This window comes from Polyodon spathula, chromosome 6, assembly GCF_017654505.1.
Source record: "Polyodon spathula isolate WHYD16114869_AA chromosome 6, ASM1765450v1, whole genome shotgun sequence".
Lineage (NCBI taxonomy): Eukaryota > Metazoa > Chordata > Actinopteri > Acipenseriformes > Polyodontidae > Polyodon > Polyodon spathula.
Window position 1 is genome coordinate 59,312,653 of NC_054539.1, and position 23,177 is coordinate 59,335,829.

The 23,177-nt window shown below is 37.8% G+C and overlaps 1 protein-coding gene across 2 annotated transcripts in view; it reads right to left on the reverse strand.

The window, feature by feature from the left end:
* The window catches only part of LOC121317404 (glutamate receptor ionotropic, kainate 2), a 216,800-nt gene that overhangs the window by 74,063 nt on the left and 119,560 nt on the right, over positions 1-23,177 (reverse strand). For both annotated transcript variants that reach the window (XM_041253299.1, XM_041253300.1), the window contains 3 exons: positions 10,245-10,388; positions 7,851-7,958; positions 6,383-6,496 (listed from right to left, as the gene is read on the reverse strand). In XM_041253299.1, coding sequence (XP_041109233.1) covers positions 6,383-6,496; positions 7,851-7,958; positions 10,245-10,388 — 366 coding nt within the window. The remainder of the gene's footprint in view (positions 1-6,382; positions 6,497-7,850; positions 7,959-10,244; positions 10,389-23,177) is intronic.

The window sequence follows — 23,177 nt, forward strand, 5'->3', positions numbered from 1 at the left end:
CCTGAACCAAATGTTATTTAATGGGGAAAAGTATAAAAAACACTCCTGTGGTCATCACTATCCTCTTGCAATAGGATCAGCTGGATGGCAAAACAGTGCTAGTAGTACCTCAAAAGTAATTGGAATCAAAAAATTACTATTGACCATGCCCAAAGAGTTGAAAAGGAAAGTTTTGAGTGAGGAAAAGAAGGGTTCAATTCTGGCTTTACTGGCAGAGGGATACAGTGAGCGTCGGGTTGCTCCATCCTTAACATTTCAAAGACGGCGGTTCATAAAAACAAGGTCAAGCAGCACACATTGGGGACAACAAAGCTACAGACCGGCAGAGGGCGAAAACGACTCTCCACTGACCGGGATGACCGCCAACTCATTCAAATGTCACTCAGCAACCGTAGGATGACATCAAGTGACCTACAAAAAGAATGGCAAAAGGCAGCTGGGGTGAAGTGCACGGCGAGGACAGTTCGAAACAGGCTCCTAGGGGCAGGGCTGAAGTCGTGCAAAGCTAGAAAAAAGCCCTTCATCAATGAGAAGCAAAGAAGAGCCAGGCTGAGGTTTGCAAAAGACTATAAGGATTGGACCGTAGAGGACTAGAGTAAGGTTATCTTCTCTGATGAGTCCAATTTTCAGCTTTGCCCAACACCTGGTCGTCTAATGGTTAGACGGAGACCTGGAGAGGCCTACAAGCCACAGTGTCTCGCACCCACTGTGAAATGTGGTGGAGGATTGGTGATGATCTGGGGGTGCTTCAGCAAGGCTGGAATCGGGCAGATTTGTCTTTGTGAAAGACACATGAATCAAGCCAAGTACAAGGTTGTCCTGGAAGAAAACTTGCTTCCTTCTGCTCTGACAATGTTCCCCAACTCTGAGGATTGGTTTTTCCAGCAGGACAATGCTCCATGCCACACAGCCAGGTCAATCAAGGTGTGGATGGAGGACCACCAGATCAAGACCCTGTCATGGCCAGCCCAATCTCCAGACCTGAACCCCATTGAAAACCTCTGGAATGTGATCAAGAGGAAGATGGATGGTCATCAAACAAAGCCAAGCTGCTTGAATTTTTCATGCATTTAAATGATTTTTTGGAAATTTTTTTCCACTTATCTACTCACCATACTCCATACTGTTAAGGGGAAGAAAGTTTTTATTGAAAAAAAAAAATATATATATATTAAATACAAAACTGAAAGATCATAATTGGATAAGTCTTCACCCCCCTGAGTTAATATTTGGTGGAAGCACCTTTTGGTAGCAATTACAGCTGTGATGATAGGTCTCTACCAAGTTTGCTCACCTAGATTTGGCAATATTTGACCAATCTTCTTTACAAAACTGTTCAAGCTCTGTCAAGATCCTTGGAGAGCATTGATAGACAGCCATCTTCAAGTCATGCAACAAATTTTTGATTTAATTTAGGTCGGGGGTCTGACTGGGCCACTCAAGGACATTTACCTTTTTGTTCCTTAGCCACTCTAATGTATCTCTGGCAGTGTGCTTTGGGCCATTGTCATGCTGAAAGGTGAACTTCCGTCCCAGTTTCAGCTTTCTTGCAGAGGGCAGCAGGTTTTCCTCAAGGACTTCTCTATACTTTGCTCCATTCATTTTCCCTTCTATCCTAACAAGTGCCCCAGTCCCTGCCGATGAGAAACATCCCCATAACATGTTGCTGCCACCACCATGCTTCACAGTAGGAGTGGTGTTCTTTGGCTGATGCGCTATGTTGGGTTTGAGCCAAACATAACGCTTTGCACTTAGGCCAAAAAGTTCCATTTTAGTTTCGTCAGACTACAAACTTTTTGCCACATGGCTACAAAAGTTCCTGAGTGTTTTTTTTTTTGCATTCCTCCAACGGGATTCAAGGTGGGCTTCCTTGAGTAATGGCTTCCTTCTTGCCACCCTACCATACAGGCCGGATTTGTGGAGTGCTTGGGATATTGTTGTCACATGCACACTTTGACCAGTCTTATCCATAAAAGCCTGTAGCTCTTGCAAAGTTGCCATTGGCCTCTTGGTAGCCTCTCTGATCATTCTCCTTCTTGCACGGTCATCCAGTTTGGAGGAACGGCCTGATCTAGGCAGGGTCTTGGTGGTGCTATACACCTTCTACTTCTTAATAATTGCCTTGACCGTGCTCCAAGGGATATTCAAGGCCTTTGATATTTTTATACCTATCCCCTGATCTGTGCCTTTTAACAACTTTGTCCCAGAGTTCTTTTGAAAGCACCTTGGTGCTCATGGTTGAGTCCTTGCTTTGAAATGCACTACCAGCAGAGGGAACCTACAGGAACTGCTGAATGTATCCTGAAATCATGTGTCACTTAACTTGGTATGTGATTTTGAAGGCAATTGTTTACACCTGAGCTAATTTAGGATTGCTATTACAAGGGGGGTGGACACCAAGCTATTTCCGTTTTTATTTTTAATTAATTTACTACAAATGTCTAGAATATTTTTTCTACTTGGAAATTGTGGGGTAGACTGTGTAGATACATTTAGAAAAAACTATTTTAATGCATTTTAATTCCAGGCTATTAGGTAACAAAAGGTGAAAAATTTGAAAGGGCATGTAGACTTTCTATAGGCACTGTATACAAAATAAACACATGAATTGTTTGGAACATTCTTTCTATGTTAAAGAGATCTGCTCTGAGGTAGGTTGTCCGCCAGTGGATTTGACAGATTTTCTTACCTGAGAAGTTTCTTTGAAAATCATAATATCTTTTTTGATATCATCTACATCCCATGGAACAGTGTGATGGAAAAATGTAATTCTCTTTCTGACTGTAGAAAGAGACACTGTTTTTCTATCACTCAGCCAGAATGTGGTTCTTTGTCTACAGTAGTTTTGAAAACTGATTAACTTTCTTTTTATAAATGGACAGATAAAACTACCCCATAAATGAATGTTTATTCGATCTGTGTGTATCTGCTTGTCAGGAATCAGGGAATGGCATAGGAATGAAATCTGTACTTTAATAGATGTTGTTTTTTCGAGTGCGATGTATCATTTTGGGTAGCGGGGTGCACACTGCTGGTAAAGTGAACTTGTATCTTTTAAGTATTCTTTGCTAATGAAAATGCTTCTCCTTAAATGGGTTGTGAGTTTTAAGATTGTTATCGGTTATAGACATGGTGCTTACCATTGGATTTAAGGAGCGCAGGTAATGCACTCCTGCTTGTTCTCTGTGGCAGGCTGTTGACTGTGGGAGGGGGAGCACGCCTGAGGCTTGTACTTGGTATGCACTGTTCTTTTGGGGCCACGCTTACCTTTTCAATAAAGGGGATGTTTAATCTTGCTTAACCCTATTATTTTAATATTGGTAAATTTAATAAGGGTAAGATGGAGTTTATACTAAAATTAATATGAAGTGAAGAATTATTGTTGAGTAAATATAAATAAGAATAATCTGGATTCATGTATTTTAATATTATGGGTATTTGCCCAGTAATGGTTTTGTTGGGGGAGGGATCTACCTGAGATAAGGTATAAATGACGTTGGTATGAGGAAGTTAGTACCTGATGTCTGTGGTAGCCTAGGTATAGAAGGATTGTGTTATCTGGCCAATACTTCTTTCTTTTGATCCAGGATCAGTGTAGATAGTTATTTGTTGACAAATAAATTATTTGTTTCTTTTAACTGTATTTTTGGTTGTGTGTCCTCCCTGTTTAACATCAGACATTTGCTACCTCCTCACAAACTGCTTAGACAACATTATATTATCTGGGGAGTGGGTGGAAATGGACGAAGACAAAACTGTCCGGATTGGGCACTAAAACAGTGTAACATGTCTTGAAAACTATACAACTATATATAAGCTGAAGATTTACCAAAACCAACACAAAAAGAGCTAAGTGAAAAATGTAAAATCGCAGGGTGATCCGTATTAGATGTGCAAACATGTGAAAGTCTTTCTATGGGCATGGTTGAAACAGGCTTCTGCAAATAACAGGTAATGATTTTGTTGAGGCATTGCTGTGTTTAAAGTTTGCTGATAAAGTGTATGTGCAGTGTAACTTTATTGTAAATGTATCTGTATTTCAAAGTGTATCTAAATAATCTTTTACAGTACACCAGTATGATGACATATTTTTCAGTAAAAGCCTTAGCTGGAGTGAAAACTTCAACAGCTTATTTTATTTCTGTGCATAGCCCATCAAAATGTATTTCATCAAGGATACTGACACAATAAAAAATGTAAAGTAAACCCAAATACATCATTTCTGTATTTAGTATTTTGCTCCTTGTATGAAACCTTTGATCCCCAACCAACTGTGAGAGTGTATATGTGTATTGGTTATGTCAGCAAGGTTAAAGTCAGGAGGAGTGGGCCATGGGCTAATCAATGAAACACTAAGTTCCCGGTATTTCATTGTTTCAAAATTGATATCAGTAAATTATTACAACCGTATTGACTCAGATTTAAGTTACGCCTTTGATCAAAATAAAAGTTCACATTTTGGGTGAGTGCCTTGTAATCAGGGTTTTTCAGTTTGGAGACCAATTTACATTTGCACATGTCAATTATTCTGGCGTTTTTGAGCAAGAGCTACTATACAAAACGATGCCCACTACAGTCATCACTCTCGAGTATCAGCACATTAAGATGGCTAGACGGTGAACGTCACACAAATTTTATGACACAGATTTTAAAAGAAGTCATTTAGTTTGCTAATAAAAGGAGAAACTGCAGCAGAACATGTATTTGGGGTATCTGAGATACAAATGACTGAAATAAAGTTTAAGGTAATTTACCCTTTTCCAACTATCGTAAACTACAAGGACTACCGTTCAATACTATAATTACCGTGCTATACATATTTTAATATCCCATTTGTAATACAGCTGTTGACTTTCTCTGATGTTTTAATGTACAGTAATGCAGTTTTGCCTGATGACACCTAGAAATCAAAAGGTAATGTAACTGTTAATTATTGTGTTTTATTCATTAAGAGTTAAATGTGACTTGCATTTATTTGTTTTTGGTCTTTGAATTTGGGGTTGCGACTTGAATTCAGGAGCGACTTAAATTTGAGTAAATACGGTATATCTCTGGGACAGATTTAGAGATTATAGACTAATTCATTTGGGGTTATTCTACATTCTTGTTTCCTTTGGGGTGGAATTTGGAAAATTCCACTGTTTAGTTTCCATAAAGTACCATTCTTATACTCTGAAATTCAGAGGGGTATCTAGAATTGATTCAATGTGAAACAAACTGGCTCTAAGAAGAACTCTAGTGGTTACTGTGGCAGGATGAAAGCCCTAAAATGTAATTAATGTGTGTGGGAATGTAAGGTTGGCAGGGATGGGGTTAATTCTGTCCCTGCCGACAATCACGTGTGTGGCCATTCCCCAATTAGGCAATTGAGTGCTAATTGATGAGTAGCCACATTATAAAGGAAGAGCGAAATCCTTTTTTGAGAATTAGAGGAGTGTTTTTTTTTTTTTTTTTTTTCAAAACTGTAGTCCTGCTCTGAGTTTCCCACTTGTGACAACAAATGTGACAGGATAACGTCATGGCCCAAGATATTACCAGCAGGAAGACAGAGAGAGACAAGAAAGCTGCAGTGAATCGCTTTTGCACATGTGTATTAACAAACAAACACAGGATCAAATCAACTGGCATGAGGGCCAAAATAAACAGTATAAACAAAACAATATACTCTTGCAGGCTGGGCATTCGCCTTCACTACAAACATCCAAGAAAACATACAGATCAAAAACACTCGCTTATCTCCACCGTCTCAAAAAAGATTTTGTTCTTCCTTTATACATGTGGCCACTCCCCAATTAGTACTCAATTACCTAATTGGGAAATGGCTTGTGATTGTTGGCAGGGACCAAATTAACCCCATCTCTGCCAACCTTACTTTCCCACACACATTATTTACATTTTAGGGGTTTCGCCCTACCACAGGTATAATTAGCACTGGTTTAATAATGAAGCTGTAATACTAAACCCTCTGTTTTTGATGATATATACCTGCACAAATTAAGGGTTCCAGAAAAATCCTTACTTTTGTGCAGTGGAGGCCTGCATAATTAGCAGAATAGTCAAGGTCAGTTTAGTACAGTGATCCCCCTTTATAAGGAGGCCTTTTCTACTGCGGAACAGGTTATAATGCGGTAAGGTCATGGCTCCCATTTGCCTCATAATGCTAGTAGACTAGCAAAAGTGTGTCTTGTAACAATGGTTCCCAACTACAGCGCTATAAAAGGGGAGCACTGTACTTTTCTGAATAGCCATTTCTACCACATAATTTTTTAGAGGGGTTTGACACAAGCAACATTAGTCCAATGCATACTCTGTAAACAAAAAAAAAAATATTCAAAGACATAAATAAATATAAATACAACACACTGCAGTTTTTAATATTTACCAAGATGGTGGAAACAACCAAGGATCGGTTGGATAGGGAGTCAGTGATGTTGGTTGTCTTTCCCTTTTGGTTTTCTGTCATGTTCAAGCCACTTGGCGGATCCCAAGTTCCAATCTACAAAACACAAATAACATGATATACAGGAAATCAATGTAGTCAATTATTTAAATGTTCTTAAAGGGATATTTTATATCCACTACATTTCCTTAATGTTCTGCATCTTACCTGTTTAACATCCTAGTATATGCTCTATGAGTCGTTGTTGTTGTCACTGCTTAGATCATTTTTTGTCATGCTTCCTTACTTATTTAAAAGAAAAAAAACTTCCATAAAGACTCCTCAAGAATGATTGAATGGAAGCATATCAGTTTTGCACAGGCTCCAGTGCACAGCTATGAGCTTCAGTGCACACCACACTACTAACATGTTTCCCTACCTCACTATACCACTATTAGACTTGAGGAGTCTTTTCAGAGGCTGAAATAGTTAGCGATCATTGCAAATAATGATCCAAGACAAAATACAAATAAAGAGTGGCACATTTAAGATGATATTAAGTAAGAAATGACAGTAAATAATGTAGCAGATATTACATTCTCAGAAACTGCTAAAGTAGTGATGGGTCTGTATTTAGAAACCAGGTTTAAATTAATAAAATTATCATGTAAGCTAGGTGTTTAATATCTCAATAGAATTACCATATTAATGATGTTTGCAGATAAATTCTGCCGACTGAGTAAAATACTAAAGTAACCGAAATCGTGAATTTAAATACGGCTGACTGACACAACAATAATAATGGTAAGAATAATAATAAAGATTTAATGGATTAAACACTTATTGTGTGATGAAGATATTCTCTTATTTTCAAAATGATGTTTTCTAAATGTGACTTTTTTTTTTATATCCATTAACCATAATGTCTTGATCTCTTTGCTAATTTACATTTTATAATTAAAAGACTATGTTGTATGCCAGTTTTCTATAATTGATCAGGGAGTTGTACACCTGACCTCTCCTTGCTTTACAATAGCTTATTGTAGAGTCACAGTTTGTGTGCTCAGTAGGCTTGCAGCCAAAATAAAAGATATTTGACAAAGAATAAAAGTAACTTCTAATTACAATGCAAATTAATTTATGAATCTTGTCAACACTGGCTACCCGCTTAAATAATTTGCTAGAACTTTGCACAAAATGAAATACTTTAGTTGCCTCTAGGAATGCTTAAACTGTACTTCATAATTGCATGCCAGCTGTTTAAATCAGCAATATTGAGTCTAAAGGGTTCTTGTGGGGTTATTTGTTAATCTTTAAATTATTCATAGAGGGGTAAACACTCACACGTGCTCGATGGGGTCATATTCTGCCACGTAGCATAAAACATCTTAATCTGAGTTGAGAATATTTTCATCACATCACATTTGCTATTAAGTAAACTCTTCAAGCGAGCACCACAGGCTCCAGGTACCTTCTCAAGGCCCTCCTCCTTCAGGCTGATCACATCTAAATCAAAATCAGTCCTCAAGCCATTGGTTTTGTTGAAAGTTATCCGGCCTGTTAATCCTTCCCAGTGGGCCTAAAGTGGAAGAATAAATAGTTTTCATAACTAAGGAGTAGGAAAAGAAAAAAAAAAACTGAACAAATTAATTTCTGGCAAAATGGAAAAATGAATCATTCAATATGATTAAATTATTTACCTCCAAGCTATTGGCTTAACCTTTTTTTTTTCTCTAATCTGCTTGCCTTGGCATTAGTGATGTTATGAGGGTTCAGTTAATTAAACACGCTTTCTATAACCTATTTTTTCCCCCATTAACTTTTCTTTTTAAGCCACTTAGATTATTATTATTTTTTTTAGATTGTGCAATAAGTCATACATTCTTTATTAACCCTATGTCACATACACTACACCCAGGGCTAGTTTTTTTAATAGCTACTCTAATGCTTTTCTGTGTGTTTATTTCTATGTTTCTGGGTTTAACTTCCAGCTTGAAGACATTGATGTCTTCTGCATTCTTTGTAAATGAGTAAAACCTACTGTATGCGTGTGTTTTCTTTTTTTTTTTTTGAGTGTGATTTGAAATTATGCTTAAAATGGTACAAAGTAAGCCTCTACTCACTAATTTGTTATTCATACTTGAAGTAGGCTTAGCAGATGTGCAATGGTGTTTGCAGCCCAAGCTGCAAGGGATTACCAACTGCAGTAGACAATACAAACAAATACACTGAGTGAACAATTAATGTGTTTAAATTAACTATGATATATTCTAAATATACAAAATACAAAAAAATCTATATGCCTGCAGACATAATCATTTACAGTCCAGAACTAAATTTTCTAAGGAACTGATATTGAAGAATACAACGATCAGTTAACTGTTTGATGTCACAATATAGGGCAAAGGCAATTTGTTCCAGTTTGCTATGCATTTTTCCTTCCTTTCATCAAAATAGGGCCCATGAACACTACATCCAGTTGGAAATGGCACTTATAAATGGTTAAATAAACTGTGAGGGAAAACACAAACATGTCATTATCAAGATCAAAGTATATGAGATCAGTGGGAAATGTAAACTGTGAAAATATTTTGTAAACAGAAGAAACATTAAATTAATCTGACATGGGCAGAAATGGGTAAATAAGTAGAAAAACACAGATTCTTATGCAAACATGCATTTGTGAAGGTGGACAATAGAAGTAGTGTATTTCAAACAGACAACCCCTGAAAACAATTGAGCTACAGTAGTTTAAATAGCGTGGTCTGCTGGAATCATTACTTCTTCACAATAGTCACTGCTAGCAGGTGTTGGAGAAGGGCCAAACATTGCTGCAATTTAGAATGCTGAGCATTGTATGCCCAAGTACTAGATCCAGCAGTTTAATCTAAAAATGGCTACATCTCCAAAACCAGAAATATTTCATAATTAGAGTTTCTCGAGTTTCTCCTACTTTTGTTTAAGTACAGTATTCATGTGCGTACTGTGCAAGGAACATGTCATTTTTGTTAAGTTAGTGCTAAGGTGCTTTCACCTGAGTTTAGGTACTTCTCTTTGGTTCTAGTAGCCTTCCATAGATACACAGTGAGCATCATAGTCTAGATCAGTCAAAGTGTCTTTATAGAAAAGACCCAATGCCATCTAGCCTTTTTTCTCATATAAACCACTGCACTGTTCATTATTCACTATCCCGGTTCCACTGCACTATAAAGCCATAGTATTTAACATATTGATTGGGTCTAGGTAAGCATAAATGGTTTTGGTTATGACAGTTCAATAATGAACTGATCAGGCTTCAAGAGTAGTGCTGTAGCCAACTTGCAGTCTCAAAACATCAGTGGTAGAGAGACCCACATTCCAACAAGTGCTGGAAATCAGACCTTTAGAAGTAAGACGAATCAAGATTTAAGATTATTACCTCTGTGGGTATGGTAGCACAATGCACTGAAGCACTGAGCTTTAATGTGTCAAAAGCTTCCGCACTGAAGTGCCCTGAGTTCAAGTCTCAGCAGGGGACTTCAGCTGTGGATATGAATGCTGAGAGATGTCAGATCTTCAACGCACAGTTGTGCTGTTGGAGGGACTGGGGGGGAATACACTGCATAGTGATTTCTGCTAAATAATGAACAAGCATAGACCTATAGCAACTGCAACAATTCTTACCTATTCCAGCAATGCACACTTTAATCTTAATAGGATCATATATATATATATATATATATATATATATATATATATATATATATATATATATATATATATATATATGAGATATATATATAGGCCAATGCCAGTGCCGTGTTTACGGGCCGTGTTAGGCCTGATTATTTTCCAAGTAAATACATTATTATTCCTGACAGTGTACCTCTTTAATGAGACCCATGAACCGGTTCCCGAAGCGCCAGGGCTTGTGCCGGTTGCACTGTAATGAGCTGACAGTTATCTGCTGGGACTGCTGGACAGCCACCGCCACCACATGAACTGCGTCATACATTAAAGCTGCATCAGTCTGAAATTAAAAAGAAATGACCTGAGTACATCCCAAATCACAACCCCATGAGAGTCAGGGTGCACACAACGCTCCTGTGTACAGAAAAAAAAAAAAAAAAAACAACCACACCACACACTGTCAAAAAGAAACCCTGGCAACCAGGATTGGAAGGCACAGCTTGTTCACTTCTAAGATCCGATTAATGTGAATCTAGTCAGTGGTAGTCATTGTGCAAGCTGCTCCCAAGTGTAAAATATCTTGGAGTGCCACAGCAGTCGAGGAAATATATACATGTGTAAAATATATGCAACACTAAGATAATCAACTTGATTGTCTACATTTTTTTATTAGGTATGTCTCAAAACCAAGTTAAGAGAAATGCAATATGAATGATGAAAGGAAAGTATAAAAAGGGATAATTAGAGAAAGTGTCATTCCACAATGTAATATGTTTCCTTACTAAATTAATTAAGAAATGTCTTCTCACTGCAGTACAATGAAAATATGGGGTGGTTTGTATTTTGTTATATTCTGATGCAAATATTAAAAGTTTTTTACCCAGGTAAATAGTCATAGTCTACCAATGTGTTTCTCATTGTTGTTGGTAATCAGGAATACTGAATTACCCTGGACTGTCCCCTTAATAGGTACCATGGTATACAGCACTCAAAGTGAACACAAAGGAAAGAACTGTCCAGATATGGTTTTAGTCTTTAAAATGTAGGCTGGTTGTTAGAAAGAGATTACATGCAGGTGAATGTATTGGTGCATTACATTTACCAGAGTGCTAATGCTACTTGGATACTGGTTGTGATGTTTACAGATCAAACAAATTATATATATATATAACCGGTACCACCTAACAATAACAGGTGTTGCATAAAGGCAATGTCACTTTGCTGGCTCCTTTGAAGAGGAGATAAAAGTGCACATTGATAATGGGGTAGAAAAATATCCTGAGAGAAAAGGGTTTATGCGATTTTAGATTTCAGTACTGTTTCGAGTCACATTCTTTTTAGTGGGTTCCTGCAAAAATCCTTCCCTGCAGATGCTCTTCACTGGGAGAGATAATCCAGTAATGAAAGTCATTAATTACTCCTCCAAACTGAAAGAGCCACTATTACGCTGAAGACTAACAGCTTTGGACACCTTTTCTTTACTACCATCTAGCAACGCACAGCATCAGAATGACAGCATATCGTCAATGAAATTGAAAGCTAGGGCTCAAAATGAATAGTCTACGTAAAAAAAAAAAAAAACATACAGCCAAAGGGAAAATGGCAAGCCATTTAACCTTAAATAGAAAAGAGCAAGCAAACAAAAGAACCATTACATATCAGTTTGGGGATTTTGGGGGAAAGGTGAGTCCACTGTGGAACATTCAGGCACCTTTAACCTGTCTGCATCAGTAAATGTGCTGCGAGCCATGTTTACACAACGTTATCCCTGTCATCATTCCACAGCCCAGGAACAATGCTGTTAATCACTTCTGCAAAACTCTGGCCTGTCATTCTAGTTACATAATTGAAAATGCCAGCCAAAGGCTGGAATGACAGGAGCAGTGTGTTAAAAAAAATGCCTTTGGCAGAAGGTGGTTGCTCATTGGCTATAGCCAGTAAATTGCAAGGAAAAGGAAATCCTATCTACTTACAAACACATTTGCATTCTGTTTAATGTAACAAGCATGAACGGCACAACAGAGCTTAGGAGTCTAAATGATTTTATATCTACTTATTCATTCACAAACCCATATGGATACCCTGATCAGTGATTTTACAGATGAACTTGTACTTTGTGGGAATTACACATAGCAGAAATTGAAGCTTTAGCAAAGATTCCAGAAACTCGGTTGGTATCTGCTGTAACTGGTTGGATTTCACCTGGTAACTAAAACAGATACAGATTTATGACTTATTTCCTCTTTTCTATGGCGCTGCAGGTACTTTGAGTAAAAGCACAAAAATGTGTTACAAATGAGGGCAGCAACAGGTGAACCCAGTACATTTTTAGGCAACAGAGCACATGGGTACAGTAAAAACAAATATATAAACTATTTTTTGACCCATGGTTGCACTCACTCATACGCACAAATGTAAGGGGTGGGCAAGGTAACTATGAAATGTATACTGTAACAATAAATACATCTGAAGTAGCACTGTTTCCAGTACAGCCCAATTAGTTTAACCTTTTAGCATTTAGGGAAATTATAAACACAACATTCTGGATTAGAATTTACACTTCTTTACACTTGAACCCATATATGGCATGCTGTGTTACAATGTACATAGCTTTTCTGTATGCACTCTGTAGTGTGCAAGGTATATTTGTATTTGGACTAGTTTAAACTGTAATAATAAAATACCTTGTTTTGAATTCAAATAATGTAAAACCTGACCCTTATTGAAATAATCAGACTAGACCACGTTTCTACTAAGTATAAAGTAACAGCTTTATTAGAAATAAAACAAAATAAAGGAAAAATTAAAGGTGCAACAACTAAACTAAGATAATACAGAAAGGAAGAATTAACTCAACAGTACAGAAAATAAGGTTCAAACAACAACACCCCCACTCCCGCTGGTTGATTAGCAGAGATTCAACGTAACCTATGGGAGATTCCCTTAAGGTTACAACTGCATTCCTGACAGCTGTTTAAGACGAAGGTTAGTCTTAACAGGGGTATCGTTAGTAACACAAATATTCACTTTCGTTAATATTTGATAATCAAAGCATCGTTAAATCGGTCTCATATATATATATATATATATATATATATATATATATATATATATATATATATATATATATATATATATATAGTTTTGGTTCATTAGGCAATTCTCACTCTTGCAAGGTAAAGAAGCTCTTTGCGTCTAGACAACCTATCAAGAATGACCTATTATCAAGACAGCTAAATTTGGATTCTAGCTTCTAAACGCAGAATGATCATTGCCTTATGAAACTCACATCAATTTGTATAAACCACATACAAACAAATACTATAGTGTTCATTAACTCAAATCATGAACTGAAAGCAATAATACTTTTCTTACATTCCACTTAAAACAAAACATTAATTTTCAAGTTCATAAGAGGATTACAAACACTACTCGTCGAATACTTAACGGATTTGCGCTGCTTCCTCCAGCTGTTCCATGTCTTCAACAATACTGGCTCCCGCCGGCAAGGTCAGGTAGTTTTCCGGGGTCTGCCTTCCTCGCGTCTCGTCAGGGTACGAAATAAATGTCTTTGCAAAGAACTAAGAGTCATTAACTATTTAGATATTCCACTGAAACAGCAATTCCTTCACCAATATGTGCACTCTTGTCCGGTTATGTCTGGGATATTCCACCGCAAACTCCGACACTGCTAGCTCAGTAAATTGAATATACTTCAGTTTATGTCGATTTCAAATATTTATCCAACTCTTTCTCTGATGATCAGTCGGGGCTAAGTTAGACAAGTACTTTAGGATTTTAGACGTCTCACGCAGCGTGCTCCCACACCAAGGCAAACACTACAATAGTTATCTCGTATTAGAGTGTCCGAAAACGGTATCTCTGTCCCAGCTGGTCGCAGGCTGGATCTCCAGGTTATCACAGTTCAAAGACTGGTTTATGTGTTGGAACCTTGGATTTCGTGTCAAGAGCGTCGTTTCAATAATCGCGCTCATACTTTTGTAGGTCTCTCTCTACCCCTGTGATTGGATAGTTAGGTTAATTTGGGCAGTGCCTGAGCCCACGTGAAGTGTTTTTCATTGGTTGTTCTCATCTTGACGCTACTCCTTGTTCTCCATTGGTCCGCTATTCTGCCCCCTGTCGGCTGGATTTATGACATAGACTGGTTCTCACCTTAAGTGTGAAGGCACCTAGAATTGTTTGGCTTGTGGCGCTGAATGGGTCATTCAGGGATCGTAAAGATAAGCCATGTGTCCACAATTTGGTTTACGACTCTTTCTAAAAGCATTCTTTGTCAGTGGGGGAGTTGGTGACCAGAAACCAAGAAGACACAGAGAATGGATTAAGATTCCCCCCTGTATATGCCAATTATGTTACCTTCATGCACAGAATGATATGATGCCCCTCCCCCTTGACACTATAACTAATAGTAGCATAATTCCGTTTATATGTACATCCACCGCTTTGTTGTCCAGTACTGTTAGAGGTAAAGAGAGGGCTGGTAAGAGGATGATGTAGATTGGATGCTCGCTTTTTTTATTTATGTATTTTTTATTATGTCTTCAGACGCTGTATTACATTATGTAAGTTTATTAGAGTTAAGTGGAAGACTCGAACTGACGATGTGTGATCTTGGACTCCAGCTTAATGAATAAACCCAGCTTGACTGCCACAAGCGTTTTTGTGTTTTTACTTCATAAGAACATAAGAAAATTTACAAACGAGAGGAGGCCATTCGGCCCATCTTGCTCGTTTGGTTGTTAGTAGCTTATTGATCCCAAAATCTCATCAAGCAGCTTCTTGAAGAATCCCAGGGTGTCAGCTTCAACAACATTACTGGGGAGTTGATTCCAGACCCTCACAATTCTCTGTGTAAAAAAGTGTCTCCTATTTTCTGTTCTGAATGCCCCTTTTTCTAAACTCCATTTGTGACCCCTGGTCCTTGTTTCTTTTTTCAGGCTGAAAAAGTCCCTTGGGTCGACACTGTCAATACCTTTTAGAATTTTGAATGCTTGAATTAGGTCGCCACGTAGTCTTCTTTGTTCATGACTGAACAGATTCAATTCTTTTAGCCTGTCTGCATATGACATGCCTTTTAAGCCCGGAATAATTCTGGTCGCTCTTCTTTGCACTCTTCTAGAGCAGCCATATCTTTTTTATAGCGAGGTGACCAGAACTGAACACAATATTCAAGATGAGGTCTTACTAGTGCATTGTACAGTTTTAACATTACTTCCCTTGATTTAAATTCAACACTTTTCACAATGTATCCGAGCATCTTGTTAGCCTTTTTTATAGCTTCCCCACATTGTCTAGATGAAGACATTTCTGAGTCAACAAAAACTCCTAGGTCTTTTTCATAGATTCCTTCTCCAATTTCAATATCTCCCATATGATATTTATAATGCACATTTTTATTTCCTGCGTGCAGTACCTTACACTTTTCTCTATTAAATGTCATTTGCCATGTGTCTGCCCAGTTCTGAATCTTGTCTAGATCATTTTGAATGACCTTTGCTGCTGCAACAGTGTTTGCCACTCCTCCTACTTTTGTGTCGTCTGCAAATTTAACAAGTTTGCTTACTATACCAGAATCTAAATCATTAATGTAGATCAGGAATAGCAGAGGACCTAATACTGATCCCTGTGGTACACCGCTGGTTACCACACTCCATTCTGAGGTTTTTCCTCTAATCAGTACTTTCTGTTTTCTACATGTTAACCACTCCCTAATCCATGTACATGTGTTTCCTTGAATCCCAACTGCGTTCAGTTTGAGAATTAATCTTTTGTGCGGGACTTTGTCAAAAGCTTTCTGGAAATCTAAATAAACCATGTCATATGCTTTGCAATTGTCCATTATGGATGTTGCATCCTCAAAAAAATCAAGCAAGTTAGTTAGGCACGATCTCCCTTTCCTAAAACCATGCTGACTGTCTCCCAGTACCCTGTTACCATATAGGTAATTTTCCATTTTGGATCTTATTATAGTTTCCATAAGTTTGCATATAATAGAAGTCAGGCTTACTGGTCTGTAGTTACCTGGTTCAGTTTTGTTTCCCTTTTTGTGGATCGGTATTACGTTTGCAATTTTCCAGTCTGTCGGTACCACCCCTGTGTCAAGAGACTGCTGCATGATCTTTTAACTCCTCACATCAGGGACGTCGCTAGGCCTATTTACGGGGGCTTTAGCCCCTCTAAAATATTTATTAGCCCTCCCCCCCTAAATAAATCAATACATCAGTCGATATATTTTCTCTGTGATTTCTTTTTTTTTTCGTCAACCGTTCCATCGCATCTTAAACGTCCTACCGGGCTGGCACTAGGACCTGGGGGAGGCGCTAGTGACCGTTAGGCCTACTTGTAGCTAACATTTTGGTTAACCTCAGCTACTGTGGCTTGAGACTGCTAGCTAACGGTAAACGGACAGGAAAAGGCTCTGATAGGACGGATTCATGCAGGTAGGCTACGATGTGAATTTGTGGTAAGTTAGAACAGAGAGAGAGAGAGAGAGAGAGAGAGAGAGAGAGAGAGAATATGCACTACTGTAGACTTTGGTCATAATCAAAGCTTTGTTAACCAATACGTTTTTATGTGAGGCTGCCTGTAATTTACAGTGTAACAGACGTTGCGAGCTAGCAAACGGTAACGTTAACGGTGTCTTTTATATTCGACATAAGTTATGTGGCGATTATATCTAATTAACGTTGTATTTAATGAAGTTTTGCTATCTGTGCCAGGCTGTAAATGAGACAGATGACGTGACATCATGCACATATCTTTTCATACTCAATTGCTTTCATTCAGTAGGCCATTGCAAAACAATCAGTAGGTCATGTGTAGTACTTTTGATTTTACACTCGTTGTTACTCTAAAAATACATGATGAAAAAACGTTTGGGGGCTTTAAAAAAAATCCTGGGGGACTATGCCCAGACCCCCCTAAAACAGGCTTATGATCCATGCATCTCTAGTAACGTCCCTGCCTCACATTATGGAACCCAGAACTCCGTATTCTAATCAAACAATGTGTAAATAAGATATTTCATACAAAGGTATTTTACAAGTTACTGCAGTAAGGCAAACGATCAACATATACACATGATTAGACAAGGTGAACATTTCAATAAGAAATATTTCTGAATGTCTTCTGTTATAATAATTTTATTGGAAGTTTCCTTTTAGTACTCAAACAAGTTGAATTTCCTTGCTCATCTCTGCAATTATATCGTTCCTTCTTCAACAAGGAGATCAGGATAAACAAGATGTAGCCTCTTTTTGATTGCTTATTTCTCCGATTCTATCCATAGATAGTAACATTTAGTTCTGCATGTGGTGTTACAGTCTCTACTTTACCCCCGGAGAGTAGTTACTCTGGCCACTTCGCAGGAATATTAAAAGGTATGACTATAATGCAAAATGTGCCTGATATTAAACAATAATAATAGTACAGGTGCAGTCCACTTAAAACTCATCCTGTTAGAATGGAATTCCGTTTACAACGTGTAGAGGAGGCATGTCCCTGTCAAACAACATGGGTTTTAATAGGAAATCACTGGTTAAAACAGACTCGTTTATAACATATATACCGTTTAATACGTAGTTTTCCTGTTCTGTGAACATGACTTTTGTGTTTAATATGTGCAGTTATAATATATACAGTAGTTTGTTTATTAGGTAGTTTGCCTGCTCCACAGGCAGATGTTTTGCATTTATACGTATAGTTTTCATGTTCCACATGAAGGTCCTTTGTGTTTAAACATACAATTTAATACACAGTACCATTTTATTAGGTGCGGTTTTCCTGTTCCACAGGTAGATGTTTCGAGCAAATAAGGTACATCAAGGACAGTGAATGACAGTCACGCCGAGATTTGTGACGTTAGACGTATGTTTTTGTTGGCACAGCCGTTGTACAGTTTAAAACGTATACAATTTTAATTACATTTAGCGAAGATATACATTCGTACGACCCGAAGGAGCGTGTTTTGTATAAATAATAAACTCCCATTCTTTTTCAGTTAAGCTTTCTTGTATTTATATTAAAGGTACTTATGTTCACAGTTACATACAGCATTTTGTATTTTGTATACAACGTACTTTGTTTACAAGGCACTTACTTCCATTGTCCCTTGGAGTCGGTTATAAGTGGAGTGGATCTGTACAATGTAAAGATTAGGTTACTGCTATTGATAATGCTAAAACCTGTTTAAATTCTCCATGTACATCACTGTTAATACTGTGAAGTATTTTAGTGAAGATGCAGTCAGGAATAACAATGGTTCAGTTGTTCGGGACAAACGCCAATTACGAAATGTTTTAGTACAACTATTTACTGTGGAGAATGTGGAATATGCAGTTTTACAGAGAATTATGTTGTATATACGCTATCATTTGGCATAAAACCTAACTTAGTTTGAGGGCTCGCTGCCTGGCCGAATGGACGAGGTAGAGACCCCCATTGATAAAATATATAAATTGTTTTTAAGAAAGGTGGAGATGGGGAGGTGGTGGGTTACGAAACGCAACTGAGAGGAAAATGAAGAGGGTATTTATAGTACTAACAATCTTAATTAGCTTATGTGTAAATTGAATGATTCAATTTGGTGACGCAGAGATTGGTGTCTGACCCTCCTCCCGAACTTTAATTAGAAATATCAACTTGTATGTTGAGCATGAGCAGAAACAGAAATCTGTTTATTGGTGTTCTCAAGTAAAGCCCAGATAAAGAGAATCACATGATCTCTGCTCCCACAAATCAATGTTCTATTTTTATCAAACAGACCTTCTAGCCATAGTGAATAAAGGGATTTAAACACTTAATGGAGATCTTCCATTTCAAACTGTTAACTCCTGACGACTTGGTTTTCATTGTGTGTTTCTAGTGTTTGATAACTTACTTTTACAGATGTAGTACTATATCAAATATCACATTACATTTGATTGTTTCTACTTATATAATTGCTAAGGACTGTCCAGTTTTGGAGACAGGTTTGGCTGTAAATGCCCAGTAGGCAGCACTGGTGTACATGCTTTATTAGTGTCAGTTGAGGCCTAAACCACTGTATGTATGTAATATGGCAAAACCTTATCCCCCCCCCCCCCCCCCCCCCCCCCCCCTACAATATTTAATTAATTCTGAGTCTAGCCCCTTTGAGTTTTTACCACAACATTTGTGATATGATAGCGGCTCACTCTTTCTTAAGAGGTCTCTCAGATATTAATTAGAAAATCAACTAGATTAATATACAATTTTCCAACATGTCAGTTTTTCCCTGTAAACTTCTCATTAAAGACAATTATGTCCCTGAACGAAATTAAAGCAAATGGTTTAAAAGCTGCTTCTTCCCTATGTAGGATAAATACATTATCCTGAAACCATTCTGCCTTAATTCGCAGGCGTTTTCACATCCAACACCCAATTTTGCAAAAAAAAGATTTAATAAATCTCCCTGACTGGGATTACATTTCACTGTTTTATGAACTGTAAAATTGCATTGTGTGCTTATTAAAGTTAGTGTTCTCTTACTTCTAGACAATCAACTCTCGAAAATCAACTCTGGAGTAAAATTAAACAAAGTGTCGGCATTATTTATATCCCAATTCTAAAATACAATCTGACATTCTTTGACATACTTGTTTTGAAATAAGATGTTTTCAGTAGCGTTATTAATATTTCACAAACTCTTGTAAATACTTTAGCTTGCATGGGGGAAGACAGCAGCATGGCTGGTAGGTGATGTAATCACACAGAGACATAAGCCTGATATACGCTCCTTGCAAAGAAGAAGCTCCTTGCTCTAGTGCGAGAGGTCCCGGGTTCTTGCCCGCCCTCCGCCAGTTTATGGATTGCCCTCCACCAGTGTGTGGATTGCCTCGCCTTTTGTGGTGTGCCTACCTGCATTAACAGAGGTTTGCTACATCGGTGTCAGAAGTGGACGCAGATACCCCGACATGCACTCGTCACACTGTAGCTTGGTGAGCAAGTCCAGGACGGACTTGAGGCTGGCAGGGGAGAGTGTGGCATGCACGGGAGAAGACAGCAGCAGGGCTGGTAGGTGACTTAATCCCACACAGAGACATAAGCCCGATATACGTTCCTTGCAAAGGAGCTGGCTCTTTTGTACAGTGGTATCAGCGCTATGCTTTAGTGTGAGAGGTCCCGGGTTTGCGCCCGCCCTCCGCCTGTGTGTGGATTGCCTCGCCCTGTGTGATGGACCTGCTAGTGTTAACCGAGATTGCTACAATACATTAATGCAGATACGTAATAATCAAAAGCAACCAATGAAAACTACTAAAAGAAACCCACAAACCAATTGTGAGTGAGAAGATCCTTATATAATCAGCAGAAAAGATACATGTTTACATACTTTTAACTGTTCATACATACAATACTGTATGCAGTTATGTACATGTTGCACATTTAGAAAAACACGTCTCGCCACCCAAACAAGCACTGTGCTGGTGCTTCCAGCACGTATAGCAATTATTTAGTTTTCGTACTACTTTTGTTTTTCCTTCTCTGTGCTCTCGTTCCTCCAAACACCCACCCCGACCAGCAAAAGCTGCAGGTTTTTATGTATGTGACCATGTCCAGATTACCAATAAATTAATAAAGCTGGAGATGGTCACATTCTACATGACAGTTTTTACTCTGCGTAGCCGACAGCCAATGTATCAATAATTACCAGTTGCTGACAACACATTTTCACGAGATATCTGGCAGAGATGAGCTGCTAACAATCACCCCTGCCAGACCACGTTTAACAACAATAATACCATAACCCGTTCTTAAATACACCAAACAATACATTTAAATCACACAATACACCACATTTATCAGCAGAGCTTTGCTCTGCCCCCTGTTTACACACAGGGCTTTCTTCTGCCTTGCCACAATGACATACAAATATATAAGACGAGGATATTAAAGAGTAAGTAGCAGGTTTTCAAAAAATATAACGTTATGCATCCCCACGTGTTGCTACAACTGTTTAAATAACATACCTATAATTTTTCTTTTCATTGTTAACATCCTGACAACTTTTTACATTTATAACTTTTCAAAGTCTGTTTCAAAGCTCTTTTCAAAATGTCTGCTCTATTGCTCTGATGGTGTAAGGATTATTGCTGACATTGTCAAACACGTAACCCCGCAAAAATGAACCATGATGTGGTATGAAACTGAAAAGCCAGAGCACTTGTTGCAATGTTTTATTTATTTTATTATTATGTATCTATTTTTTTTATTTATTTATTTTTTTAAATCGCTCTTCTTACAGTGACTTAGAGCACAAACATTGCAACAAGTGCTCTGGCTTTTCAGTTCTGTACTACATCATGGATCATTATTGCGGTGTTACGTGTTTGACAATGTGAGCAATAATCCTTACACCATCAGTGCACTAGAGCAGACTTTAAAAAGTTATACATGTAAAAAGATGAATTACAGTTACGTTATTTAAACAGTTGTAGCAACACATGGGGATGCATAAAGCTATATTTTTCATCGCCCCGCTGCAACTTTTTAAATCTTAGTTCTAGGTTTTTATATACGAGTAGGAAATGTTTACATGTAACTGAACCGTTTGTGAATAACTTCTCGTAAAATAAAGTGCCTGTGCACCCCTGAAAATCTAGCAGCAATCTGTCACTGACATAAACACTATGACCTACAAGACCTTCACATTTCAACATGAATATTCTTCTCTAATGAAACATTTGGCAAAAAAAGGAAACCTTAACTCATTCACTTAAAACCCCTGCTGTTAAAGGCAAATTTGGAGCAGCTGCTGGTTGGTTAATGACTGGAAAAAAGCCATTGAAGGGGTGGGAGAATGGCCAAGGAACTGCAACACCATCTGACATCAAGGCTTGCAATCAGATATTTCTCTAATTGGTGTACTACAGGAATATTTATGGAATCGTTTTGTAAAGATGACTACCAAGCAACTTTACAGTAAAAAGATAAAGGGGAGTGGGCAGATGCTAAACTTCCTTTGATCTGATGAGTTTCAGAGGGAGGACTATTTGCAATAAACGATAACTGTTTATCCTATTAATTGCTTTCAACAGAATAAAATGTTACTTGAACAAATTCAGCTGTGTTGGCTAATACAGTTGAGCACCTTCTAATTAGGCAAAAGCTGGCTCAAAGTTAATTCTGTCTTTCCCAGCCTGCTACAGCTAAAGCCCACACACTATTCATTTAGGAGATACTCTTCAATGCTCTGAGTCGCTCTCTTAAAAACTACAAGATCACATATCTCTGTGATCATGACAGTGGTAGTGTCCTGGTACACTTGCCTCAGGAGGCCATGCAGACCACACAAGAGAGTGAGGTAGGGAGGTTGACGTTGTTACGCGGACACAAGCGCACAGATTTAATTAATCAACACAAACAAAAAGTAAACAATAATGTCAAGTGACAGAGGACGATACAAGACTGTACAAACACTAAAAATAAAACACAGTACAACAAACTATAAATCAAAGGTGCCGTCACATGGTTGGGATTTGCACCTGTGACCTTACCATGCAAATGGTTAGTATACAATTTTACTGGGTTGTTTAGCATTTGCATTGCTTTCTTCTGCAGAGCTGGTGATTATCAAACAAATAGATTTTTTTATAAACTCCCTTTTAATCCTGCAGAAGATTCCCCAATGTCAACCCACACAGAACCCCAAGTTCAGGTGGTTTTAAATTAAATTCCAAGTTCTTGTTTCTCATTGGTCTAATATGATAACTTTTATTAGTTATGAGGTATTGATTGTAATCTTAACATTATAACACCTTTAACAATAAGGGATGTTTGTGTTTAATGCAGGTTGGGAAGACTGGAAGGACCAAGGTTGTATTTGGTCAAGACTGAATTGGGTTTTGCTGGTTCTGCTATGTCTTCAATGTAATATAGGTAGGCATTAACATGTTTTGTTGAATGCTGCACTCTCAAAAAGCAGCAATAAACTACATTGTCAGCATATGACTGGTGAATTATTAAAAACCACCAAAATGCTTAACATTTCAACAGTTCAAACCATTACCAGCCACGTGTCTAATTAAAATCCATATTTATGAATGCAGATGTATGCTTTAATGTTAAACAGTCTGTTTTAATTGGCCATTCA